Source organism: Eutrigla gurnardus (assembly GCF_963514095.1).
Source record: "Eutrigla gurnardus genome assembly, chromosome: 14".
Lineage (NCBI taxonomy): Eukaryota > Metazoa > Chordata > Actinopteri > Perciformes > Triglidae > Eutrigla > Eutrigla gurnardus.
This window is the reverse complement of record NC_139937.1, coordinates 20746474-20773717: the sequence shown is the minus strand read 5'-3', so window position 1 is coordinate 20773717 and position 27244 is coordinate 20746474. Positions and strand designations below refer to the sequence as shown.

Genomic DNA, 27244 nt, shown 5'->3' with positions numbered 1-27244 from the left:
TGAAATGGAAACACCTTCCGCTCACAACGGGAACACACCCATCAGACACACTCTTGAGCCTTTTGCTGTTTTTATTTTCTCTGCCGGCTGCAGACCAAACCTGTCCCTCCTACCCCCCCATCCCCCCTCCCCTCCCCTCAGCGCCTCATCCCCCCCATGTTACAGGTATATCTCACACTTCTTTTCTAACGTTTGTTAAAGAAACAATCCTGAGTTAAATCGTTTTCCAGTGAGCCGTAATTATCGAGACGCCACACGAGATAAATCAAGTGCAATTATCTGAAGTAGATGTTCGTAGAGGTCTGATGGTAAAAGCTCCTCCAAGTCCTCGTAGTCGTCCATCGGCACAATAACCCGATTGTTTTCTCTTCCCACGCCTCCGACGCCGACGTCGGCCAACGCGACGGGGAGCAAACACACCTTCATATAAACTCATAATCACACTAGTTATTCTGCATCAACGTAGGTAAGAAAACGACGGCAAAACCAAACTCTGACTTAACGGCTGACCTGAAGCTTTGGTCGCTGAGTTTAACAGGTTTGGATTTCCTGCCCGTCTGATAAGATGCACCTTTATCTTGCTTTTTTAAAAATCTGGCTCTGGCTTTTTTTTACTGCATGTTTTTTTTAGTGGCAGGCTGATGCTAATGTGCTGTTAAGATGTTTATAGAGGCCATAATTGTAGAGTTCTTGAATATAAGTTACATAAACATACATAGAAACTAAACTTCCTTGCTGCTCGTCCGACGAGGATCACGACCCTTTGACCTCCAGAGTTTTAATCCCCCTTCATCCCCTCCTCCTCCTCCCCCGTCTCCCGCTTCCTGTGCTGCCATTTCTATTGGTGTTTGTCACGCATCGACTTTGTGACTCATTTGTCTTTCTCTCTTTCTTTGTCTCTCTTTCCGATCCCTCATCACTTGTCTTTTTGTTTTGCGATCCCTCCTCATTTCTCCACCATCGCTTTCACACGTTTGATGTTTCTCACAACCCGATCCCATTCCTTCTCTGGTGATGTTTCCTCCCTTTTGTCCTCTTCCCATCCTCTTTCCTTCCTCCCACGCTCTCACACCTCCTCAACATGTTTCTCCTTCCTCTCCACGTCACGTTACCTTGCCCTGATTGGACGTCTCCTCACACGCCTCCCATCGCTCATTGAATGGCCTCTCTTTCCTACGACCATCTCTCCCTGCTCCCACTCCTCTTTCCCCCCTCCCCTCCTCTCTCTCTATCTCGCTAGGAGGACCAGCTTTCCTCCCTGGGTTCTGCAGACCCCGGTGTGAAAACTGAAGGTGGAGGGGGAGGAGGAGGAGGAGGAGGAGGAGCGGTAACTGACCATCAAGGCCTGGGAGCTTCTTCCTCGGGCAATTCCTCCGACAGCTCGCCCCACAATGGAGTCCTCCCCCAAAGCGTAGACCCTCCCTCTCTGCCCACGCCTCGTCGTCAGCATCCTAGTCAGAATGGAGAGCTCCGTGGCAACCAAGTGTCCTCCCCCGTGACAACCTCACGGGCAACCGGAGCCACGGCAACGGCAACTACAGGCGTAGTAGCGGGAGAGAAGGGGGAGTAGGTCAAACACAACACTGAGCCGAATCAGAGAGAGACGACACAAAGTCGGGGGGGGGGAACGTTTAGAGAGGGAGACGATGCTTTTGAAAAAGAATCCTAGATATTCATACCCACCCTCACCCCTCCCTCCCCCCCCCCTCCAACAAGAGAGAGAAGAAAAAGTAGTCCCCACACAGATACTGTACAGTGCACACATGAACACACAACACAAAAGGGCTCTTCAACGGACACTTGTTCTCTCGACGCTCCCGCCGAGCCTCGATTAGTATCATCAGTCTTGCAGGACAAGATAATGATACCTGATCAGCTGCTCGCCGAGTCGCTCAAACCAAGCGTGTAGTCTGACGTGAAACACCTGCTCCGTGTCACTCATCGCCTTTTTTTCTTCTGTGGCTTCACGAGAAATAATAATAGTAATTTAACAAAAAAAACACGTAAAAGAGAACGAGCTCTGCAGAACGTCTCGCAGCCCTCAAAGACGCCACAGTAGCGAGCGCTACGAGCTACGAGCTATCGACCCCCGTGGATGTAGGTTGCGTTTACGTAGACCCGATCCTGAACCACGACGCCAGGCTGCAGAGGGTTTTTTGGGGGGGAGGGGGGGGTGGAGGTGTGCTGATGTAGTCTGGTTTTCTTAGTGCCTTTGAGTGTTTTTCAACAGGGTTTCCTATTCGAGGGCCGATGCAGACGTTTAAGGGACGGAGTTAGCTCGGCTCGTGAGAGATTCAAAGACACAAGATCGAGATTTTGGGAACATTTTCCATTTTTTTTTTTTTTTTCAATCCAAGGGACTTCTTGTTTTTTGTTTTTGGACTGAGCTCGTGCAATTTTTCTCTTCTCAATCTCAGAACCGATATGTGATAAACTGGTGCTAAACAGAAACAAATGGTGCCATTTTCCAAGTCAAATGTCTGTGTCTGCCATAGCACTGCCTCTTCCATCACTCACTCACTGTGTCTCTCTCTCTCTCTCTCTCTCTCTCTCTCTCTCTCTCTCTCTCTCCTGTGACAGGGCTTTACCCCAGTTTGTTTCCTGTGTCTTTGTTCCTTGTGCATCCTGTTGTCTTCCTGTGTGTCGGGGGTTTGTTGGGGATCCCACATCTGTGTTTTAAACAAACGTCCTCCTCCAATCTCTGGTTCTTTATTTACACTTAAAAATTAATTAACAAAACCAAAACTCCACAGCTCAGAATCGACGGATCTTCTATCCGACACATTATTTAAAAAAAAAAAAAAGGTGTGGAGACGAAGCCCCTAAAGTGCTATTTTCACATAATTTTAAACACTGAATGAAGCTACTTTGAATGAAATGGATGAATGGAGGTTTTTTTTCAGTTAAAATGTGTTTAAATGTGTGTTCAAATACAGAAGATAAATGATGCCAATATTACTACCTTTTTCTTTATTTTTAAATCATATGATTTTCACCAAATCTAAACGACAGCTTAGTGATTGTTCCCCTCATGTTTTTAATTTAACCATATTTTACTGCGGTAAACTTTGCCAGTGTGACATGATTAGAATCATTTCGACCATTTCGGTTCGCCATGAAGTGCCTGGGATAAATATATTGAGCATCCTTTGGCCAACAGACCAGCTAGTCATATTATAATGCCTTGCTTAAGACAATAACGATATATTAACACCCTGATGCTTAACAATACCAACAAAATCACATATTCTTTGTGTAGTTTCCATTTTTTTTAAGTTTCATTTCAAAATAAAAAAAACACTGGCATCAATTGACAAATTAAAAGAGCAAATTTGCCGTTGATTTACGGTAAAAACATCTTTTTGGAAACGCAGTGTGACGTGTTTTTGAAATGAAATTTCTCAACGTGCCAAATGCTGAAAACTGTCTCTGAACTGTTTGTATCCATAATCCTTCATTTTTGTGTACAAACTGTCTGTTGTAAGAGTTTTTACATGTGTTTTCGTCTCCGTAGCCACACACACACACACACACACACACACACACACTCGGCTTGTTTGTGTCAAAGGTCAACACCAACGCTAGTCAAACGCTAGCAGATTAGCTTCAAGTCATACTAGTCTATGAATGTCTTTACTGTTGAACCACCAAAATGTTAAAATAATAACGCTATGGCAGTCTTGTGCAGGGAAAGATTGTAGGGCTACTTCCTCCTCTGGTCAAATAATAACTTTGTGTTGGATTAAAAAAAAAGAATAGAATAGAAAAGAAAAGAAAAGAAAAGGCGGTCTACGTTTGAACATCAGCGTCTTCTCAGAGATGTGAGATGATCGTGATTGAGAAATTAACATTGCTGTGAAAAATACCTCAGTGTCTCAGGTAAACAAGCCGAGCTGAACACACACACACACACACACACACACACACACACACACACACACACACACACACACACACACACACACACACAGAATAAGAGACGAGTCCAACTTCGGGGAAAAGACTGCCGTCATGCAGATACTCGTTCTCCAGCAATGCTTCAATAGCAACCTGATCACCCCCCCCCCCCCCCCCCCCCCCGTTTCTTCTCTCTTTCTGTCTCCCCCCTTCTTTCTCCCCCCCTCCCCCCTTAGCCACTCTCAAAGCTTCGTGGAGGACAATGTGGAACGTAATTGGCTGATGCACCATCGGCAGTCCGCGGGTTGGCATAGCCAAATGTCCAGAGCCCTGTCTCGCGACGCGATTGGCTGACAAAGGGAGAACTTGGGTCATTGGTCCCATTCTCTTTGCTCAAAGGACGGTGCAGAGCCCCAGCGGACCATGTAAGGATATGCTGGGTTTTTTGGGGGGGTGGGGGTGTACTTAACTTTGGGCCCTCTCTCTCTGATTTGATGACAAGACGTTTTTTTTTTAAACCTCATGGTTGGATCTTACTATTTTACTTTTTAAAAAAAGGTGGGCTGGACGCGTGTCGGCGTCCGTTAGCCTGCCGAGCATGCAAAAAGAACAGCTATGCAGCCTGATCGATCCGCAGAACGGAGGGACGCTGAAGGCCACGGAAAACAGGCGTCGATGCCCAAAAAACAAACGACAGAGAGAGAGAGGGGGAAGGTGTATTTCAACGGTGCTTGACTTCTCTTAAACATTTCAGTCAAAGCTGATTTTACTTTCAGAGTGTATCTCTCTCTCTCTCCCTCTCTCCCTCTCTCTCTCTCTCTCTCTCTCTCTCTCTCTTATAGTCTTTTCAAATTACCCTTTGATTCCTCTTCATCTACTCACTACTTTATCTATCGAGGAAACTCAAAGCGTTATTTAACCGCCTTCGTTTTTACACTTTAGACACACTCGATGTCTTTTCTCAAACTCACGCGTTTTTAGCTCTTCCGTTCGAATCTCTTTCAGACTTTTTTGATTTTAAAAAGGAAAAACTAAATATGCACACAGCCTAACACAACGTGAAAAACTGCTTCGGAGCAACAACAACAACAAAAAAAAACTTCTTGCTTCAGTGAAGACTTTGAAAAAAAACGGACAGAATGTTATTATTTATATTTCTATGATAACTGCTTATTCTTACGATAGTATATATATGTATATATAAATATACATATATACACATATATAGGGAAAAAGAACCTCTTCATCAGAAATCTTCCGGAGCAGATATTTATTTCTTGATATAGATAGACGCCTCTATCTAATGGAAGTTCATAAATAATCCATTTTATATGAACCGAGTTTTTCTTACTAAGACAATCTTTGAGAATCGTTGCCCTGAAGGACTGTGAGGAAAAATAAGGGACACACTTGTGTTTTACCTACTTCCCCTTAACAGCAGTTTGCACGTTGCTGTGACCCCCCACTCCCGACCCCCCCGACCCCCCCAACCCTCACTTCGTCTTGGTTCTAATCATTCAAAACAAAAAGGAAAACAGTGGACGGATGTGGATCGCCATGGAGCTCTCCATATGCCGACGATGTGAGCGTCTCCGTGGATGACGTCCTCGTGGCGACGGGGTCGTTTTGTACTTGACCGGATGAACTCTTGGTGCCACTTTTCTGCAGTTTAAATTGCTGTAACCCCCCCCCTCCCCCATTTATTTGGATGGACCCCACTGACACCCGTCTCCAGTTGAAATGCTGCCCTTTTTCCACTTCGACGGCGAGACGACGACCGAGAGAGAGATATGTTAGAGGTCCCTGCTGCAACGAGTGAATGTGTTTGTACATAAGTGTGTGGCTCCAACTTGTGTGTATATACGGGATAAATGTGTATATACGGTATGTGTCTATGTGTATATATACGGTTCGTTTGTACATGCAGAGTGTACAGTTATTTTTCCTCTAATGTTTCTCTCTCTTTCTTATGACTAGGGTCTTTTTTCTCACGTTAATACCGAGGCATGTGAAAGGTTTTAAAACGAGCTCATCGGAGGCACTTTTTTTGCGCGCTCGGACTCAGAATATCAGCGAGGGGAGGGTTCGTCGCCTTTTCAGTCGCATTCTCGAAAGCTCACGTAATCTTAAAAGCTTGCACTCATTTTCTGACCAACTCAAAAACACTTTTCTAAGTACATTTGGGTGACCAAGCAATGTTTGTACATATATAGAGTAAGAACATTTTTTTTTTGTTTTTTTTCCCCAGAAACCTTCATCTGCATTACTTTGAAAACCTGTTTTGAGTTCTTATCGTATCTGACTTTCACTTTAGGTTTCCTATGGTATATGTTTGCAACGGTTGTCATTCAGAGTTATATATATTTATTCGACAACTCCTTATATATTTCTTGAACTTTTGTTCCCCAAATTCTGCCTCTCATGGAAACCGTCTTACCTTTTTTCGTTACGACGCGGTTAGACCGGCGAATCCTTCCATGAAAGTGAACTGTCATTACTGAACACTTGCTTGTTTTTGTATAGGTCCTTATAAATGAGTGTGCCTCCCTCCTTATACTCTTACTAACCTTAGATCCATTAACTCCTCTGGTCGCTCATCTTCATACTCCCCTTGACAAGCCATAGCCCCTCCCCCACCCAAAAAACCCTCTATTGTTGTTTTGACAGGACAGACATTTGGGGATTTTGTGTATATTAATGGAAGAGTGGTGTTGACGAGTGTATTGCAGTTGTATATGGATTTGTTATGAATGTGGGTTATTCTGATCCTTGAATTATTATTGTAATAATGATAATAATGATTGCCACTTTGATTTTTTTGTTGATTAATTCCTTTGATGCGGTTGATGAAGATGCCATTGTTCCTTTTTTTTTCTTTTTTTCTTTTTTTTTGGGAATACACCGGAATTTATATTTTTCGGGTGGGTGAATCTGGAGATAGAAATACGTAAATAAATAAATAATTAAATAAATAAACAAATAATTAAATTCTTAACCTGCTGTGGAAATGTGTGTTCTGTTTCTTAATGCACTAACTTTTTTCCCCTCAAGTTCTCAAAGTATTTGTTCCATGATCCAGATGTTTTTTCTTCTTATTGTCAACAAATATCAAGAATATTCATCACTAGAACACCACATGTGTATTCATCCGCAGATGAAAGTAGTCCCCAACGTAATGTACGGTTCTCTCTACAGTTCCAGGTGTTTGAGGAAGTCTTTTATATTTTTAGGATTTACATCTTCAGGAGGAACAACTGAAGACTGAGCGCCACAAACACGGAAGGTTTGTTGGTTTTTGGTTTATGATAAAAATACAGAAAGTCACTTTAGATATTTTTAGACTGGAGGTCGTGTTTGGTCACTTTCTTATAGATGAGCCCCCAACCAACACAGCCTTATTATTTAATGTATTATTTCGCAGATGAATTGATTCATGTATTCTATAAAATGTCACAAAATAAAAAACAAAAAGCAACATCTTTAAATTGCTTTTAATCTTATAAACAGACCAAACACCCTCCCAAATATTTCAGCATAATAATATATTTAGGAATTATTAAATAAAAAAGCAGAAAAAATAAATGAATCAATAATCTTGTCAGTTGAGCTTCAACTAATGAATGTGTCGGAGCTCGAGGAGAGCACATCCTTCAAACAGAGTTATGAATTACAAAGAGAGTAAATCTTCCATCAAGTTAAAGATTCAAAACTTTAGATCTGAAAACCAACTGAAACAAGAGTGAGGTCGTTGACCTTTCTTCCAACATTTGCAATAGATGGGAGGACTTTTCCGGAGTTACCAGCTTGCGGTTTCACACTCTGCTCTCTCATCTGGCTCATCTACATCTTTCCCCGAAACTCTCAGACTGAGATTCTCCTCCCGGTCCTCCCCATCTGAGAGACGGCAGACACAGGATCTGGTGAGCTGGGGGGGGGGGGGGGGGGGGGGGCAACCGAATATAGCAAGCTTGTAATTATCCTCGTCCACTTCCGTTTAATCACCTGCCGTTCCTTTGTGGATTGGCAATACTTTTGCTTTGGACGGAGCGGTTGCACAGTGGAGGCTCAAGAAACGGTTCATGCTGCTCAGAACAACCTGTTCCAGATATATATTCATATATATATGGGGGGGCATAACAACGTCACTATGCACCTACGTAATATTAAAACATTTACATCAAAATTACATCGCTTTTACCTTGTGGAAAACATAATTGAATGCTTATAATTACAAACAACAAGGTTGTTACACAGGGAGCGTTTTTTATCTCCCTAACTGACCCCGTTGATGTACGTCCCCTCCGTCATCGCCCGTCATACCAACATCCTGTTTCCACAGTCTGCAAATACATAAAGAAAATGTGTTATGTTGACCAAAAATGCCACTTATGTGTGATTTGAACATTGCATTTCTAGAGATATGACACAATATGTGATCTTTATAGACCTCTATTGGTACCCAGGAGGAATTACAACAACAGAGTTTATAGTGGTCACTGTGCCAACATCCCCACATGAAAGAAAAAAAATGAAAGAACTCATAGTTGTTTTGTGACACAATCTTACATCGAGTTCAAAGTCTGACTTATGAGTAAAAGTACAAAACATATCCACTACAAAATGTACAGAAAGTACTTGCTGCTTCTTGCAAAATGGTCCCTTATTCAGAGTTATATTACTATATACTGTATTTAATATTATTGTAATATTATTTCTAAAGCTTTAACATGCAAGCAGTATTTTAATGTTATGGCTACAAATAAACAAACAAATTATTACCAGTATATAAAGTGGGAGAAATGAGCCCCCACCTTTAAAAACTGAAACATTAAAGGCATGTACACATTAGTACATTAATATTTATAATATGATGTCTGCACAATAATAGCCTACTTCTACTTCTTTAGTTCAATTACATTTTAATTAAATTGAAAATGTATTAACTCTGAAAATCATGAGCGTATTCTAGTCCTGCTCACTGTGTTAAGTGTCCTGAGATGACTTCTGTTGGGATATGACACTATAAATACATTTTAATTTAATTTAATTTAATTGTATTCTATTTAATTTAATTCTTCGACCTCTGCTGAAATCTATTTTCTTCGCATCGCTAATTGGCAGCGGCAAAAGGAGGATCACGATTTTGACGGAAATGGAGGGATTTGTGAAGAAACCTGGCAACCCTTGATTTTCTGTCGCCCGTGAGTTCCGTACTCTCGCGATATTCAGGCCGGTCACTTGCCTGATAGGAATAATGGCTGCCTTCGTAGCGATGGCTGGAATGGGGAACAACACAAGAGGCATATCGGAGCGTTTTAGCTGACAAGGAAAGAGCCCAAATTACCGGGCACCCCCCTCCTACCCGGGTTTCACAGCGGTGGGTAGAGGGGGTCTGGCCAAAAGCACACGAGAACGAGACTCGGGAAGGGGGAACGTGAGGAAAGCTAACGCTATCTCGATAAGCTAAGCGGCTAGCTGGGGGCTATCAACACGGTTGTCTACTGCCGGAGGAGGAGGGGGAGGCGGGGAACAAACCCCAGAGTAGCCCCTGACAACTGCGTGTCCGGGCGGGTCGAAGGAAGCGGCTAACCAACACGCTGGAGCGTGTGATCAAATAATACTAATAACCGGCGAGTCGCTAATATGAGCGGGCCGGGGCAGGACAGCGAGCCGGAGGCGAAGGTCCTCCTCATCAAGCGGCTTTACAGGTATGTTTTTTATGCCGAGGCCGGTTTTTGTGTTTGTTGCGTAGCTAACCAAGGTGCTAATTGACCGTTATCGTGCTGGCTAACTGTGTTGCTACCTCCAGGGAAGGGGGTCCGACCTGTCAGGACTATGAACCCCAGCATTCCTACACACTCGGTCCGGGTAGCATCGGATACATCCGAGCAGGCAGCTTCTGTCTGTCACAACGGGGCTTTTTATGTTTAACAAAGAAACGAAACAAGCATGTGAGATGTTGCTAGCATCAGGGTTCGAACGGGTGCTGGAAATCCTTGAAAACACTTGGATTTTAGTGTTGTTTTGAGAAGGTTTGGGAAGTGCTTGGCTTTAGAATAAAGGGCTTGAAATGTCTGTTCTATGTGATGACATAATATAACAGAGAAAAGAAGATCTCCATATTTGAGGGACTGAAAACAGCATTTTCTGACATTTCTTTATGAAAAATGACTTTTGATGATGAACAGATGATGAAAATAGTTGGTGATTATATTTCTGTGGATCTGTTAGTGGAATTAGTTTTCCTTTCATTTGTGGTCCTTCTGTAAAAAGCTGTCTCCAAACATCATGTTGGTTGTTTATAGGACAATAACATCTCATTTAATGTGATATTAATAAGTAGACGGAATACTGAGGATTGGATTGATACAAATATGTAGTTTACCACAGCTGGAAGGTGCTGGAAAAGCATGGAAATGCTTGAAAAGTGCTTGAATTTGACCCAGGAAAAGGTGTAGGGACCCTGAATCTTGTTGTGATGTTGTTAACTCTTGCTTCGCAGGGCTGTGGTGGAATCTGTGCACAAGCTGGACATCATCATCGGCAGCAAAGCGTCCTACAGAGAGGTCTTCAAGCCGGAGAACATCAGCCTTCGGAACAAGTACGTCCAGCTGTCTGAACACATGCATTTTACTGTGTCCCACCTCTGCTTCATGTCCCTGATTTTTATAAAATACACTACCCTGTTTAGCTATTTGCACAATTGGAGTTGACTACACCACAGCAGCATCTCTGTGAGCTTTACAGACTCTGATGGGACCGGGAACGGTCCATCCGAATGCATTAGAAAACACCTTTAATGCATCCAAGAGTAAAGTGATTTCATCTGTGAGAAACTGTTGTGGCCGCTGAAAAGAGAGAGGAAGTTTGCAGTTAAATCTGAGAAAGAGAACCGGGCCGCACAGATGGTTGGACCGAGTTGTGGTCAGGGAGCATAATTGGCAAATACTTGGATAATTGTGTCATTACTCGGGTACAGATGTCAAACTTTTGACTGTGAAGATTAGCGTCTTCTTTTTGTCATCGATGATAGATTGTTGGTTGTCTGTGGTAAATTATACCGGACTTTCTTCACTATTTTCTGATATTTCGTCGGCAAATCAAAGAATCAAGAAAAGTATTGTCAGATTATATCCATCCCCCCCTCCCCTATCTCTTGTAAATCTAATAATTCGGCACCTCAGTGCAAAGTGAGGCTTGTATTATTGTCGTCTATTAATCCGATCAGTATTTACATTATCTTGACATCGCTGGCACACATAAGGTGAGGACTGAGATTTCACAATATTCCTGTGAACAAGTTATTTATTTACTCAGTTAATCATGAAGAAAAAAATAGCCACCATTCAAGTTTTGTATCAGCCGAGGTGTTTCTATTGTGCGCGGCCTCATTTTGTTCATGTGACTCATTGGTCCGCTCGTCAAACCGGCAGCTTCCTCCTGACCGTGTGTTTTTCTTTCTGCGTGTTTTTCAGGCTGAGGGAGCTTTGTGTGAAGCTGATGTTTCTCCACCCGGTCGACTACGGCCGTAAGGCCGAGGAGCTGCTCTGGAGGAAGGTTTACTACGAAGTCATCCAGGTTATCAAGACCAACAAGAAGGTACTGTGCTATGGCAGTATGTAGCAGTGTGGATCCTGTTGTTCCGGTCACACGTCTCTTATGCTGTCTCTCTCCCTTCCTTCTCCTTTCCTCCATGGCAGCACATCCACAGTCGCAGCGCTCTGGAGTGTGCCTACCGTACACACCTGATCGCCGGCGTGGGTTTCTACCAGCACCTCCTGCTGTACATCCAGTCTCATTACCAGCTGGAGCTGCAGGAATGCATCGACTGGACCCACGTCACGGACCCTCTGATAGGTCAGATACCCACAACAAACATCCCGCACAGATAAAGAAGATTTAAACCTCTTACTTAATATTTGTCGGAAAGGCAAAAATGTGCTTCTTCATGTTAAAAAATCTTTCTAGCTTTCAGGATCCCAGTACTATGCATTTTCATTTTAACTGTCCTTTTACTACGATAACAATTCAACATGTTTTCCTATTATAATGCAGTTTGTTTTTAGTTTTTAACTCACTCTATTCTAGTGTTCGATGAGCCTAAATCCACAGACACATAGCTTTTTATTTGACCATCTTTGCACGAGTCAGATTAGGTCTTCGTGTGAAATGCGTGTAAATCCTATTCAGTGTTTTGAGACTTGCGACGTTGTAATGTCCAGTTACAGGTGGCGTTGAAGTGAACTTTCACACACATGATGAAACGTGTGATGTAACATTTAGAGCAGGTGTTCATGTGTCTCTGTCTGCTCCGTGTCAGATGTTTCCCTTTCACTGTGGGAGACAAATGACCGTAGAAGGGAGTGTGGTCTGATCTACTTTCACTGCCCAGCGTGAAGTGAAAGTTTATCTTATCAACAAATATAAATCTTCTCCACCTAAAACTAAAGCATCTGATGACACTAACACCTCCGGGACAGAGAAACTCTCTCCAACATTCGAGCTCTCGCTACATAAATCAAGGTTGTTGTGGTTTAAGTGCGTCCGTTAAATATTGAATATAAAATAAAAACCTTGTTCCTCACAGGCCGAAAGAAGCCGGTGTCGGCCACCCCCAAGGAGATGGAGTGGGCCCAGATGGCCTGCCATCGATGTCTGGTCTACCTCGGAGATCTAGGTAATAACATGATAATGGAATACGCAATGATTTCATCTCCCTGGCCAGCTTGCAGAGGTGTGAGACAGCATGTGTGTGTCATTCAGCGTGGGAAATGTTGGCTCGGCTATAGAGCATAATTGGCAGGAGGTTGTTTGGGAAGTTTATGCTTATGTGATGCAGAGAGATGAGTCATTTTTTATTATTATTATTAAAGAAAATCAAAATAAATTGGTGAGCATTTTAGATTTTAACCAAATGCACTGATCCATTGGCTGCTGATGACGATGGTAAATTTTAACGCCATCATGTGTTCTAATGTAATCTTGTAAGATGCAGATTTTGGTGAGAAACTTAATATAAACTTATAAAATAAACTTATATTATATAAGGGATGACTTCGGGGTAGTTGAAGTTATTTTTCGGGACGGGTTTAAATAAAAACGAAGCCTTGCTGTCGGTTAAAGTCGGCCGTCATCACTTTGCTGCTTTGATGTTTCCTCTGCAGCCCGCTACCAGAACGAACTCGCGGGAGTCGAGGCCGAGCAGCTGGCGGAGCGGTTTTACCATCAGGCGCTGTCTGTCATGCCACATGTGGGTGAGTAACTGGAATGTACCATTTCTTAACCTGCTAGCGGTTTCTGGGCTGGAAGAGTGCTTTTATCAGATTCCTTTAAGTAGCCAGGACAATAACACAAATATTCAACCCCATTGTTCAATAGGAAAATATAAACATAACAGTGTTTCTTGACCTGGAGCAATAACTTGTACTCTGGAGTCTCCGCTGGGAATTATATTTATATATAATATATAATAGAGATGCAACTATTGCAATTTTCTTGGTCGATCCCAACTTTTTATAAAAGTCTGTCCTTCCGAGTTTCTTTCCTCTCTAAGAAATCAAATTGACAGCACACACAAACGGTTTCCTTTATTTTTAATGGAAAATTTAAATTACGTAAATAAAAAATATAATAAAAATTAAATAACTCACATTTTTTTCTCCAAAACTGCACTAAGTTGATTAAACATTAAACAATTAATAACAAAAATGTACAATAGACAGTATTAAAAACATTAATCTCTACAGTTGTGTGTATGTTTTTCTTTTTTTGCTCTGGAGTTGTTTAATGTTATATTCTGGTTTTGAAATCTTGGCTTACAGCGCTGCAACATTTTGGCATGCATCTGCTTTCATTTTTCAACCGTAGTAAATTAGAACAGGTAATGATTCTCAGTCCGGGAAGCTCATAATAATGAAGATTAACTTGTTTACCCCTGTTTTGTTTATTTCCCCCGGCTTGTCTGCAGGAATGCCCTTTAACCAACTGGGAACACTGGCAGGGAGCAAGTTCTACAATGTAGAAGCAACCTACTACTACCTTCGCTGGTGAGGACGCTTTCTATACGGTTATGTGAGATGTTAATTAACAAGCCACCACCCAGTTAGTTGGAAGTCTTAAGGGATGTTTTCTGTTGTTTTTTTTTATCTCTGCTAGCATCCAATCAGACGCCCCCTTCGAGGGCGCCTATGGCAACCTGAAGCGCCTGTTTGACAAAGCTGCCAAGATGTACCACCAGGTGAAGAAGCAGGAGATGAAGAAGCTGTCTCCGTCTCGACAAAGGTGGGTCCTCCTGGCATCACGATCCCTCCACGGACCGCTGCACTGTTTCCCTCTGGCTCGCCTGCTAAAATGTATATTTTTACTTGCTGAAATCCCCAGCAATTAATCAACGTCTGGGGTTAAATGACTCGCTCGCCCGCCAGGAATCACAAAGGCACTCTTAACCAGCGTTGGGATAAAGCAGCAGCATCTCCCTTCAGATGGGATTAGATAATTGTTGTTTCCCGCCGGGAAATTATGTTGTTGAAGCAACAAAAGTAACAGGAATCAGTATGAATAAAAGGGCAACCATGCAGACGATTTAATGATTTTTAAGAGATAATGACTGGTGTTTAGGAGCGGAAAAAAATCTGGAAAGGAGTCAGCTCATGTTGCTCGTCTATAATGGGATCATTTATATAAGCATTGTGCGTGCGACCAATAACATTAACGCATTCTTTCGCCTCCTGGATTGAAAACAATGGCGTTGTTGTTTCATTTACATGAGCAGCTGTGACACGACAACGTGTGTTCATGCAGCGTTTCCCCGACGAGAGCGTGACCGAAGGAACACAAGTATGGTGGCAAATGTTTGCCTTGATTCCAAACTGCAAAGACTACAGTGTAAAGAATGTAAGACGTCACTTTACAAAAACTTTATTCCAGCGTTTTCTCGCCACGAGATAACGATTAGAGATAACACGCTGCAACAACGGGACAATCAACACACCCTGCTTCTAAAAATATGACAATATTAAATAGAAATAGGAAGAAAATGCTTAATTTGATCCTGAGAATTTAGATACAAAATCATCTTTGATGTTCATCATCTTTTTCCTGCAGATCAAAAGACATTAAGCACCTCCTGGTGAGCTTCATGTACCTCCAGAGTCTGCTGCAGCCCAAGAACAGGTGAGATCATCAAACCGCGCCTCGAACCCGTCCATCTCCTTTTTTAATATTCAGATTTATTTTATTAGCGTTTGTCCTTCATCGTGCTGCTTCCTCTTCCCCGTCTCCTCTCCGTAGTCTCATGGAGACGGAGCTGACGTCGCTCTGCCAGTCGGTGCTGGAGGACTTCAACCTGGTGCTGTTCTACCTGCCGCCGCCGCTGCCGGGCGCTGCTCACCACTCCCCGAGCGAGGAAGAGGAGGAGCCGCAGCACGCGGACAGCTCCTGCCCCGTCCTGCCCGACACCCTCGTCTTCAAGATGGTGGTCACCTGTCTGATGGTGGTGCACAGCCTGAAGCGGGGCGGTGAGTGTTTTATTTTGGCGGGCTCCCAAATGATTTTCTACGTGATTTTCTTTATTTCAGCTCCACATTTACGTTACGATTTCAATTGCCTGTGTCTTCTAGGATCGAAGCAGTACAGCGCCTCCATAGCTTTCACTCTGGCGCTCTTCTCCCATCTGGTGAACCACGTCAACATTCGGCTGCAGGCGGAGCTGGAGGAGGCGGAGAGCCAGGTGCCTCCACTTCACACCGACGCCGCAGGTGAGAGAGGGAGATCTCCGTAAACGGAGCACAAAGTGCAGCTGCGAGTGAATCCAATCCCAGTGTGTTCTCATTAGCAAACATCCTTTAGGATAAAAGTGCTGCTCGTTGTGGTTTAAACTGTAATCTTTGGGGAGGGGGGGGGGGGACGGGACTCCAGCTGGATGGGAAGTTTTAACAAGTCGAGATGCAATTTAAAGTTGGAGCACAATTATTCACTCTCTGACGTTTCCTTTAAGGAATGACCCGGTGGAGAACATTTGTTTTGTGATGTGAAAGTAGGAGATTTCAGAGAGATTTCTGTGACGAACGACCTGAATGAAAACAAAATAGCCAGTGAGTTTATCTTTTCCCATCCAGATGACCTGGAGACGATGGATCCATCAGCTCCGGCGACGGATCGCAGCGATGAGAAGCCTCTGCAGAACGGCTCCCTGGAGCGAGAAGACGAGGAGGAGGAGGAGAAGGACGAAGGTGCTGCCGTCAAGAAGCCTTGCAGCGCGGAAGAGCAGCGGCAGCTGGACGAGGAGAAACAGAGGCAGAAGAAGAAGTACACCCGCCTGTCGAGGCTCCGCCGCCGCCGCTGCGCACGCAAGGACACGCGCGGCGAGGACGAGAGCGACCTGAGCGAAGGCTTCGAGAGCGAGGAGGACGAAGACGAGGACGACGGGCAGAGGGGTCGCGCCGACTCGACGGGGGCCGCCGCCACGGGAACCCCGCCCATCCCCCCATCGGTCAGGAAGGAGGTGAAGAGAGAACCTCCGGGGGAGGAGGGCAGCTGGGGGAGTGGCTCCGAGGAAGAGGAGGAGGAGGAAGGAGGAACGGCCTTCGACGTGGAGACCGACTCGGACATGAACAGCCAGGAGTCTCGCTCGGACCTGGAAGACATCGAGGAGGCGGAGACCTCGGACGGCGTGGAGGGTCATGCGCAGGAGCACCAGGACGAAGAGGAAGACGAAGACCAGCCCAAGGAGGAAGGCGTTGAAAGGGACGGCGACACGCCTCCCGCCACCAACGGGCCTCTCCTCGCGCCCGGCGACTCCAGCATCAGCAGCAACCTCCAGGCCATGTCCTCGCAGCTCTTCCAGGCGAAGCGCTGCTTCCGCCTGGCGCCGACCTTCAGCAACATGTTGCTGAGGCCTCAAGCCTCGTCTTCCTCGGGCGTCCCCACGCCTCCTGAGGCCTCCGCCCCCCCCTCCCAGGAGACGCCCCCTCCTCCCGAGGAAACACCCTGCGATATAAACCCCGGCACGGCCAACGGAACCAATGAAAATGGTAATGTGCTTTATTCAGGGTCGGTACGGAACCTGGAAATCCTTGAAAACACTTGAAATGTCATCATGTTGGTTGTTTATAGGACAATAACATCTCATTTAATGTGATAAACAAGTGCAATAATAAGTAGACTGAATACTGAGGATTGGATTGATACAAATATGTAGTTTACCACAGCTGGAAAGTGCTGGAAAAGCATGGAAATGCACCTTGAAATGCTTGGAAAGTGCTTGAATTAGACTTTGGAAACCTCCTCACTCTCTTTACTCTTTTGTCTCCGCGTGGCCTCGTCTAGACCTGGACTCCGACACCGAAGGCAGCCAACACAGCACTCCTTCGGTCCACAGTGAGAAAACCCTGCTGGAGAAGCTGGAGATCCTGACCAACCAGGGGCTGATCCAGGTGGTGAAGGTCTTCGTTGATTGGCTGAGGACAAACACCGACATTATTCTCATGTGTGCTCAGGTGAGTGAGGCAGAGTGTCCGGCTGTTTTTCTGTGGAACGTTGACGTTTGTTTGGGGGTTTAGTGTGTTTAAGGAACCGGTTCTCTCTGCAGAGTTCTCAGAGTCTGTGGAACCGACTGTCTGTGCTGCTCAACCTGCTGCCCGACGGCAGCAAGATGCTGGAGGCCGGTGAGTTACTGCATCCAGATTCATACTCCTGTGTAGCTCAGTAAGTATAAGACGGCACGATATCTAGTTTTATATCGCCACCGCCTGAGTGAAGACCTCAACGACTCATCTAGATGTAAAGCGAGCGTTGAAAGGCCATTTATCTTTGCTTTGCAGGGGAACAGCGAGCCTCTGTCCTGTTTATCTGCCCGCCAGCAACTCAAACTCCTACTAATTCATATGTTTTATCTTTGTTTGTTTGATCCACACCAAAACTGAAATGTAAAACTGACTCCCTGCCAAGAAAAAAAAAAAAAGTTTGTCCATGCCGTTTGATTTCATAATTATTAAACGTGATTTTGCATGTAAGTACATTTATCTTGATCAAGTGCGTGTCTGTGTGTGTGTGTGCGTGTGTGTGTGCGTGTGTGTGTGTGTGTGTGTGTGTGTGTGTGTGTGTGTGTGTCTGTGTCTGTGTCTGTGTCTGTGTGTGCGTGTGTGCGTGTGTGTGTGTGTGTGTGTGTGTGTGTGTGTTGTGCGTGTGTGTGTGTGTGTGTGTGTGTGTGTGTGTTGTGCGTGTGTGTGTGTGTGTGTGTGTGTGTGTTGTGCGTGTGTGTGTGTGTGTGTGTGTGTGTGTGTTGCAGAGCTCGGTCTCAGTGCCGAGGTGTCGGAGCTGTTAAACGAGTGTGAGCAGCCCGGTCTGGTCCAGAGTCTGCTCCTGCCGGAGGATCTGGCTCTGCGACATCTGCCGGCTCTCAACGCCGCTCACCGCCGCCTTGATTTCACCCACCGCAACCCCTCCCTCAGCTCCCTGCAGGAGGTACGCACGCACACACACACACACACACACACACACACACACACACACACACACACAGGCGTCAGGCGATTCTAGGAACAGAGCTATAAAGCTTTTAATTGGAGTATCATTCCCACATGTGTGAATGAAGAACATCAGACTTTTGGGTTGTTACTTGTGTGTTACTTTACTGCTGAGCTGGTTTTACAAAGTACTACAAAATCAAAATGTATTAAAATGAAAATATAATGAGGTATAACAGGGTGAACGGGGCAGGTGGGGGAGAGAGAGAAACTGGATCATACCATGACGCGGTTGGGGGGGAGGGGGGTGTCTTTTTGTTAAAATCTTAGGTTTAAAGTAAACCATAAGGACTGTCTATGGTTTTTTGACCATGTTTAAGCTTGTCAAACACGGACTTGTGTTTAAAAAAAACAACATGACTCAAAACAACGCATGTCTATGTAATATTTTTTAGGGGTGTTGGGACTAAAGAACCCCTAAAAACAGGCTAGATATGCCAGGCGTGTTGCCTTTTTTAATGAGTGAACACTCTGGCAAATATAAAAGTAGTCTTATTATCTTGACAAAACAATTTTCAATTATTAACATTTCAAGAAAAACTAAGAATAGAATCCAATCCTATTTACTTTTTGGGGGAAAAGGGAACAACAACTTTGCTCACCGTGCGCTTCATTAGATTTAATGACATGAGCTCAATGGTTCGGACTGGAGCTGAAATTATTAGTCTGTTAATGGATTATTCATGAACCGAACATTTATGAGCGGTTATTTTGCTAATAGGTTACTTATTTAAGATGCTTTTGTTTATGCGAACATATTGACGAGAGCAGCTTTAAATGTGTGTGTAAATGTTTTTTCTCCTATTATTTGGGATCACAGCAGTTCACATCTTTTTACAATCTAATTACAGAACACAAAAATACAGCATGACAATTTCCTGAATCCTCATAAAGAAGTACATATTGTAATATATTGTGTTTTTAAGATTCCTGGGTAAAAAAAGACATACAACTCATTTATCCAACATAATATTTTCATTATAAAAACATTTTCCTCTCCTCCTCCAGTGCGTCGTGCGAGTGTGTTGCATTCGCAGTTTTGGCCACTTCCTGACGAATCTCCAGGGCAACGTGCTGCACTTCAACCCGGAGGCGGGCATCTTCACCAGCATCAGCCAATCAGAACAGGACAATCTGGTGCAGCAGGCCAAGGCCCAGTTCCGCATGGTGAGTGACGGCTGAACACAAACGGCAGGAAGAAAAGAACCGCAAAGTCTGGCCTCGTCATGCCGTGCGTGGAACGGAGATGTGTGTTTGATGTGGTATCTGTGTTTGTGCAGGCTGAAGAGGAGGCCCGTCGTAATCGCTTAATGAGGGACATGGCCCAGCTCCGACTCCAGGTCTGTAACATTATCTCTCTCTCCAGCTGTGTGCTGATGCAGACGTCACTGCCAACACAGCGGCTCCCAGTCAGAGAGAGTTAAAACTCCACTTGTTCTCGTGTGTTTGTGAATGCAAAGAGAGACGAGATATGGTTCCCTTTAACGAGTGTGACATCCATTTAGAGGCGTACGGTTCGGTTGAACATCAGCGTCTGAACACTGAAGTAGTCCAATTTATAAACCCGCAATATATATTTATATATATACATATACTTTAGAGTGATGGCAGGAAAATCAGCTGGTTGGCTCTGTCGTCTTGCAGTTGGAGGTGTCGCAGCTAGAGGGCAGCCTTCAGCAGCCCAAGGCCCAGTCGTCCATGTCCCCCTACCTGGTGCCGGACTCGGCTGCTCTCTGCCAGCACCTGAACCTCATCCGGCAGCTGGCCGGCAGCGGCTGCTTCATCATCATCATCCCGCGGACAGGTCAGCGCTATTCCAACAGCTTTAATTGTAATTCTCTTTTTTTTTTTTTTTTCGTAAAGTCGGTTTCTGACTCAAATTCTGTTTCTGGTGCGACTTAATCCCGGCAGTGATCGATGGACTCGACAGGTTGAAGAAGGAAAACGCCGGCGCGAGGGACGGCATCCGCTTCCTGGAGTCGGAGTTCCGTAAAGGCAACAGGTGAGTGTCTCCTATTACGCCTCTCATGACGTTTCCTAGGACTTGAATACAAAGCTCACTCTTCTCCATCAAACCCTGGTTTTGGAGTGTCACCTGACCGCTGCGTGTCCGTCTGCAGGTACATCCGCTGCCAGAAAGAGTCCGGTCGCAGCTTTGAACGAGACAAAGTGAAACGTCAGGACATCGAAGCCTGGTAGCCTCACACTCTTTTCTTTTACACTTTTCTAGGGTTCTCACTGGATCACTGTGGCTTTTAGATTTAGGTTCTTTATTTCAAACATGAAGACAGAAAGTGTCTTACAGAAAATACAATATTACACAACTAGAAGGCATAGACATATATGAATAACATATTTTTCCCGTAAAGGAGTGGGAACACTTATTTAATCCCACATCTTCTCCATACATATATTTTATTGTATGTTTTTAGTGAATTCTTTATCATTAGATTGGGTTTTTTGATCTTCTTTTTTTTAAGGATCTTACAAATAAATTTTTTTCTCATGTATTCCTATCAGATATATATTATAGTTTCTTGCATATTAATTTAATTGAATCAAAAAAATAGAAATGTTTTGAATTTTTTAGTATCCAAATTATGAATTCCTTCAGAATTTAAGATAAATAACAAAACAATAATAAATAATAAGTAAATAAACCTGAGTGAAATAAACAAACGGGAAATTAAGAAAGAATAAACTATGTCTTGATTGATCCACTCTTTTTTTCCCTAGGCATTTATACAAGATGGTGGACAGCTGTCGTCAGCTGACCGTCTCCCAGAGCAACGGAGATGAAGACACAGCCGGCATGGTGACCATCCTCACCGACCATCAGGTGGAGGAGCTCTGCTCTCGGTCGGCGGCGATGAAGGTCGGTGTTTCTTCTCAAGCTGAACAGAATTACTGTACAGAGAGTTTACTTTTTATTTCTAATGTTCAACTCTTGTCTTAGTTGAACTACAACATAATCAGCACGATATTATATAATGGTTACACAGTAATAAAATACATAAACATAATCAGCATAATGGGATATAAAACAACGACATTACACAGTACACAAATATACATACCAAAAATCAGTCCTGTATATTAAATAAAATACCTCACAAGTGAGTTAATGGGTCCATCATCAAAATATGCTCAGAAGTCTTAAAAATGCAACCAAAACATCCTGGAATCACTTTACAATTTGGTAAGAAACAAATTTTTTTTAAATTTCAATGAAATCATCATAAATCATAAGGTTTCCCTGAATCAGTAAAGGTTAAATAAATATAATAATAATGATATTGGAAATTCAACATGATCGAGTTATTATGAGTGTTTTTACTGCGTTTTTCCCGTCCTTAATGTGTGTGTGTGTATATATATTTATAAAGTATAAAACGTCTGTTTTCCCCTCCCCTTCCAGTCGGCGGTCCAGGCCGTGGGCTCGGCGGGCATGGAGCTGAAGAACATCGTGGACTTCTACCGCCAGTGGAAGGAGATCGGCTGAGAGGTCAAACGAGGGCAGCTGTCGGCGCTGCGAACAGCTGATCGATCACAACACTCGCTCCCTCTCTCTCTCTCTCCCACTCTTTTGCTCTGTGTGTATCTGCGTCTTGAAAAGGCAAAAAAAACAACTCGAAGGAATCGAAAGAGTTAAAAGCTTAGAGGGGTAGAAAAGTTAAAACAGCGGAGTAAAAGAAAAAAAAGAGAAACGTGAGCGAAACCGCGGCGCGATAAGAAAGAGCAGATCTCCCACCTCCCAATCCTAAACATAAAGAGTGACCCCTGGTGGTCGGGAGGGGGAGGGTGGTGGTGCGGTAACGGTGGGGGGGGACGCTGCACAACTTTTTAAGTGCCCCTGGTTCACACCCTAACCAGGAAATACACTGTATATGTTAGCAAAGACGAGTTCATACGTGTCGAGAGAGAAACCGCACACACATTGACACATTCACGCTCCGATGAATCCATGTAGATGTTTAGAGCCGTGGTTTGGATTGTTCGTTCCCTCCTTCCCTTTCTCTTCGCTGCGTTTTTGGAGAAAAGAGGGTGAATAATGTGTGAGTCTGACGGGGTCGAGGGTGAGCACCCGACGCCTTCCAGCCCTGAAACCACCCGGGCGTCTTAGAGGCCTCTAGGGAAGGTTGAGGAAGACTTCATGTGCACTTCTCCGGGATCGGATTCATATATAGAGAGAGAGATTTTTTTTTTAAGAAATTTGTTTTTCTTAATTTGCGGTGTGTTTTTGTGACCAGTGACTTATGTATTGTGCTATCTCTGTATGAGAAGAGAAAAGAAAAAATAAATACACAGATGGGTTTTGCCCTGTTAAGAAAGTTTTAATTTGGATTTTATTTTTGTACCCGAATGATGTCATTTATTTTGCTTCTTTTTTTTTTTTTTTTTTTTTTGTAAGCTAAATCCGAATGAGATATGCAAGAATGTTTAAGGGAAAGGGAAGGGGTTGTTGCTGTGCGTTGATCCATTGAACAAAAATCCTTCAGTTCTAAAAATAAAAAAAAAACAAAATAAAAAACAAGAATTTATAATCCAGAATTTATTGATCAAGGTGTCATGTTAGAGGCAGGTAGAAGCTGATTAGCCTCGTGTTGTAGCCGGTCGTCGAGGAGGCTCAGAAGAGAAGGGGGGCCAACCGACTCTCCCAGAGGACTGTGGGTAGGACCCCTGTAAACTCCTAAACCTGTACCCTGTCTACATCACCGTTTCCATAGTGACTGTCCCATCATGCACAGTGCAAAAGAAAATGAGTATATGTGTGGCCATTCATTGAACAATAAAAAGAAACTTGTACAAGATGACTTCTCTTTTTTTTTAACCATTCCTCTGTTTTCTATTGTATTTGGAACAATAGTAAAAAAAAAAAAAAAAAAAGTCATGAAAAAATTCAACATATGTAAAAAAAAAAGTCATAGTATGTTGGAAAAATAAAACAAAGTAATGAAAAAAGTACCCAAAACCCAGGCACACATGGGGAGAACATGCAAATGCCACACAAGCAACCCAAAAGCAGGAATTGAACCACAACCCTCCCTTTGTGAGGTGAGTGTGCTACCCACTACACCACCATGCAGCCCTAAAAATAGTCATGAAAAAAGTCAAAGTATGTAAAAAAAAAAAAAAAGTTTTTAAAAAAAGTCATGAAAAAAGAAAAAAATTCATGAAAAAGTCAAAATATGTAAAAAAGAAAAAGAAAAGCCAGTTTCAAAGTAGGTGAAAAAAGTCATGTCGGGGGGAAAAAAAGTCACGAAAAAAGTAAAAAAAAATGAATAAATCATAAATTAAAAAAAAAAAAGTAATGAAAAAAGTTTTAAAAAGTCATGAAAAAATTAAATGCATGTAAAAAAAAAAAAGTCATAGTATGTTGGAAAAAAAGTAATGAAAAAAGGAAAACAAATTAATGAAAAAAGTACCCAAAACCCAGGCACACACGGGGAGAACATGCAAACGCTACACAGAAGCAACCCAAAAGCAGGAATTGAACCCACATCCTTCCCTTTGTGAGGTGAGTGTGCTACCCACTACACCAACGTAGCCCTAAACGACAGTCATGAAAAAAGTAAAAGTATGTAAAAAAAAAAAGCCCAAGTATGTGGAGAAAAAGTCATGAAAAAAAGTCAGTATGTGAAAAAAGGTCATGAAAAAAGTAAAAAAAAATTAAAAGTCATACACCCTAAAAAATCGAAAGTTGGGACAACTTACAATTTTAAGGCAACAAACTGCAATAGAATTTTAAGTTGGGAATGACAACTTAACTTTTTAAGTTCTGTTTTTGAGTTAGTAAAACTTTGAATTTCAAGTTCTATTAACTCAACCTGAAGTTGCAGTAACTCACAATCTTGAGTTAGGAAAACTGTAAAACCTTAGTCATCTTGACTTAAGTCTAAGTTGCAGTAACTCTTAATTTTGAGTTGAAAATACTTTAAATCCTTAGTCATCTTGACTTAAGTCTAAGTTGCAGTAACTCGTCATTTTGAGTTGAAACTACTTTAAATCCTTAGTCATCCTGACTTAAGTCTAAGTTACGGTAACTCGCAATTCTAAGTTAAGAAAACTTTGAAACCCAAGTCATCTCGACTTATGTTTACGTTGCGGTAACTTGACATTTTAAGTTGTGAATACTTTAAATCCTTAGTCATCTCGACCTCTCAAACTTGCAATAACTTTGAAATATGAAAACTTTAAAGCCATACTCATAACCCAACTTCAACCTGCAGTAACTCAATACATCATGCATGAAACAAATTACAGGGGCTATAATATCTGAATTCAAATCTTTTTTTATTGAACATGTCTTGCATGTCTCAAATGCTGTGCAAAAGCACAGAAGACCAATAGCTCACCCAATCAGGTGAAACAGTTGCTTTCTTAAAACATTGAAATATCAGCACGCGCTGTATTAAAATCCTTTGTATCGAGTGTCAACGACTCAAACATTTCGAAATCCAAACAGGAATGCATAATACAGCATTATATAACTGCTAACGTGCAAGATTCTTTAGGCACTTACAATAAGAGTTGGGTAGAAGGAAGGCATACCAATTTAAATGTAGAAACTGCTCTTCAAGAATCAAATTAAACTGAAGAGAAATTAACAAAATACCAGATAAAATCCTTCCAACTCAGTACCTTATGTGTCATAGATAGTGAGTGAGTGACTGGCGTGCGTGCGAGTGTATGTGTGACAGGAAGAGAAGAGATATATGGGGGACTGAGTAAAATAAGTAAATATACAAAAGGGCAGCATGAACATAAACAATTTAAAACATGCCCAACATTAGTTTGTTTTCAACAGTATTTGCAGCTCAACATTAGGTTCTGACACAGGGTTACAGAAGAAGTTTGTTTTTGAGGGATCTGACTCTTGCAGAGAGATCTGTCCCCAGCTCCAAGAAGAGCTTTTGAAACGTTTCAAATGTGTATCGCAGTTCCTTGGGAAACTGGATGTTCAGGGCGTATATCAGCCCAAAGAGCAACGCAAGGGCCGTTGGCAGGTCAGGGAGGTCTTGCAAGACGATTTGTTCTTCTAAAACCACAGCTACGTTTGAAGTCTTGCAGGAGCGGAACTTTGATCCTCCATCACCGAAAGTATCCCCACAATGAGACCCCTTGTCTTCTCCTCCTCTGGGTCAGTATCCTTGTGATGACAGACAAAAACAAATGTATGATTAATAAATGAAACAAAAGGTTTGTCTTTAAATTCCTATGGCTCAGAATAAGCTCTTACTCTCAAATAACTATACAAAAAAGATTACATTTATTTTACTTTGAGACACTTATGTTAAAAAACAGAACATTTCCATCTCATATGTAAGTAAATTCCAGACTGAATAAAGTAATAGCCAACGAAGTACATCTTTTTACGACACTTAATGCATTGACATAAAGAGGGCAAGGAGAACATTGGAATGGATCAACTGGATGAAAATAAAGGGCAGAGAGGTTAAAGTCAATAACAGAATAAACATTATGATCCAAGCAATCTATTTTAAAATATAGCAACAGTATAATCCAAGTGACGGTTGCTACTAATGACCACTCACCAGACAATTCCTGAACAGCTTCTCGTGACTCTCACGGAGAAATAAAGGGAGGCCCTTCAAAGCTGCGGTCTGTCTGTGTGCTGTTATGTAATTTGTCTTAAACACAAAGAGATGGATAAAAAACATTACTACAAAATCAAAGTAACATGTACTAAAGTAGAGAGCAAACAGGAAAACGTCAATGGTGAGTTTATCTGATATATTTCGTCCAATTTCAAATTTAATCACACAATTTACTGTATAACTGAATGAAGCACACATGGATTAAGTATTGGCTTACAGCTGTTTTCTTTCACGTCCAATAAATTGTAGACACATGCAAGTCTAAGGGTTAATCATAACTTGTGATAAATATGTGTATAGCTTTTTGACTGCTACACGTGCCACTTTCTTCTCTAATAATTAATTAATTAAGTAATTACCCGATGGGTAAGTTTCCACAACATGCAACTTATTACTGCGCTTACTGCGCTTAATAAATATACCTGTTCATCCAGTCTTTCAAGAATGTCATCCATCTCGGGGAGAGAAGCTGCCCCCCTGGCCCGATAGAGTCTGAGAAGTCCTGGAGTGTGCTCACTAATGGCTCCTCTAAAGTCATCTAGTAGCTTCTTGTTGGTGATCCGATAGAATTCTTCCTTGATCTGTTTAATAAAGGAAGGACAGTAATTTCAATTTCAGCATTTTGATTATTTTTAGAGGAATTAAACCACCAAATGTTCATATTTTGTACAAACTCCATTAGGATAACATTTCATCAGCTGCTTACCTCTGCCTCGCAAAACAAAGCAGGCCATCTCCCTTGCACTTCTGAGACCATAGGCTGTAGCTCCACAATCTCCTTGCGCCTCAGTGAGAAAGTCAAATCCATCCGCTGCTTTATGAGTGCATCATTCTTATGCCTCTTCTGTGACTCCATAACCAGTCCCAGTCTTTCCTCCTCCAACGAGTCATCAGTTTGGTTATCGGGATGGTCAGGAACATGGTTAATCTCACCTCGCCTTGGTCTCTTCAAAGAAGACCCTGCACCATCACCTTCATCACTCCTCCTTTTCCGGTTCACGCTGACCTCAATAGAGCCTGCCTGACGTAGCTTGGACCTGTAATTACCAAGTTTATATTTGATGGCTGTCTTCCATCCATCATACCCTGTTCCACTGCCAGGTTCACAGAGGCATGGGTGCTTACTGACAAGAGCTGAAGCAACGGACGCAATCTGGTCTTGATCCGGATATGCTTTCACTTCAAAAACACCCTGAGCAATCT

At 42.8% G+C, this 27244-nt stretch overlaps 2 protein-coding genes and 1 long non-coding RNA gene across 3 annotated transcripts in view; 2 read left to right on the top strand and 1 right to left on the bottom strand.

Annotated features, from left to right (window-relative positions):
- syngap1b (synaptic Ras GTPase activating protein 1b) overlaps nt 1–1587 on the top strand; it is a gene marked incomplete at its 3' end in the record, with an annotated part of 77055 nt that extends 75468 nt beyond the window's left edge. Inside the window, 2 exon segments of the mRNA XM_084027709.1 lie at nt 1241–1552; nt 1555–1587. Coding sequence (XP_083883835.1) covers nt 1241–1552; nt 1555–1587 — 345 coding nt within the window.
- A 7549-nt stretch (nt 1588–9136) lies between these two features.
- Nucleotides 9137–23231, top strand: smg5 (SMG5 nonsense mediated mRNA decay factor). Its single transcript, XM_084027710.1, has 22 exons — nt 9137–9605; nt 10400–10498; nt 11373–11496; nt 11598–11754; nt 12485–12574; nt 13062–13151; nt 13865–13943; nt 14053–14178; nt 15001–15069; nt 15187–15413; nt 15516–15653; nt 16014–16928; nt 17224–17393; nt 17486–17561; nt 18185–18360; nt 19431–19589; nt 19703–19762; nt 20067–20226; nt 20334–20424; nt 20543–20617; nt 21159–21297; nt 21841–23231. Exons 1-22 carry the CDS (start codon nt 9541–9543, stop codon nt 21922–21924), a joined length of 3369 nt encoding a protein of 1122 aa, XP_083883836.1. The 5' UTR covers nt 9137–9540; the 3' UTR covers nt 21925–23231.
- A 2257-nt stretch (nt 23232–25488) lies between these two features.
- On the bottom strand, nt 25489–26872 carry LOC311024155. Its single transcript, XR_014598279.1, has 4 exons — nt 26748–26872; nt 26464–26622; nt 25979–26074; nt 25489–25572 (listed from the first exon to the last, which is right to left on the bottom strand). It is a non-coding gene; the product is annotated as an uncharacterized lncRNA (long non-coding RNA).
- Nucleotides 26873–27244: the final 372 nt, after the last annotated feature.

Excerpts from the sequence above, each read along its gene's own strand:
- smg5 (XM_084027710.1), top strand. The coding sequence starts at position 9,541 with ATGAGCGGGCCGGGGCAGGACAGCGAGCCGGAGGCGAAGGTCCTCCTC. Across the intron at positions 16,929-17,223 it reads CAACGGAACCAATGAAAATG|ACCTGGACTCCGACACCGAA; the intron begins GTAATGTGCTTT and ends GGCCTCGTCTAG. Across the intron at positions 20,618-21,158 it reads CGTCAGGACATCGAAGCCTG|GCATTTATACAAGATGGTGG; the intron begins GTAGCCTCACAC and ends TTTTTTCCCTAG.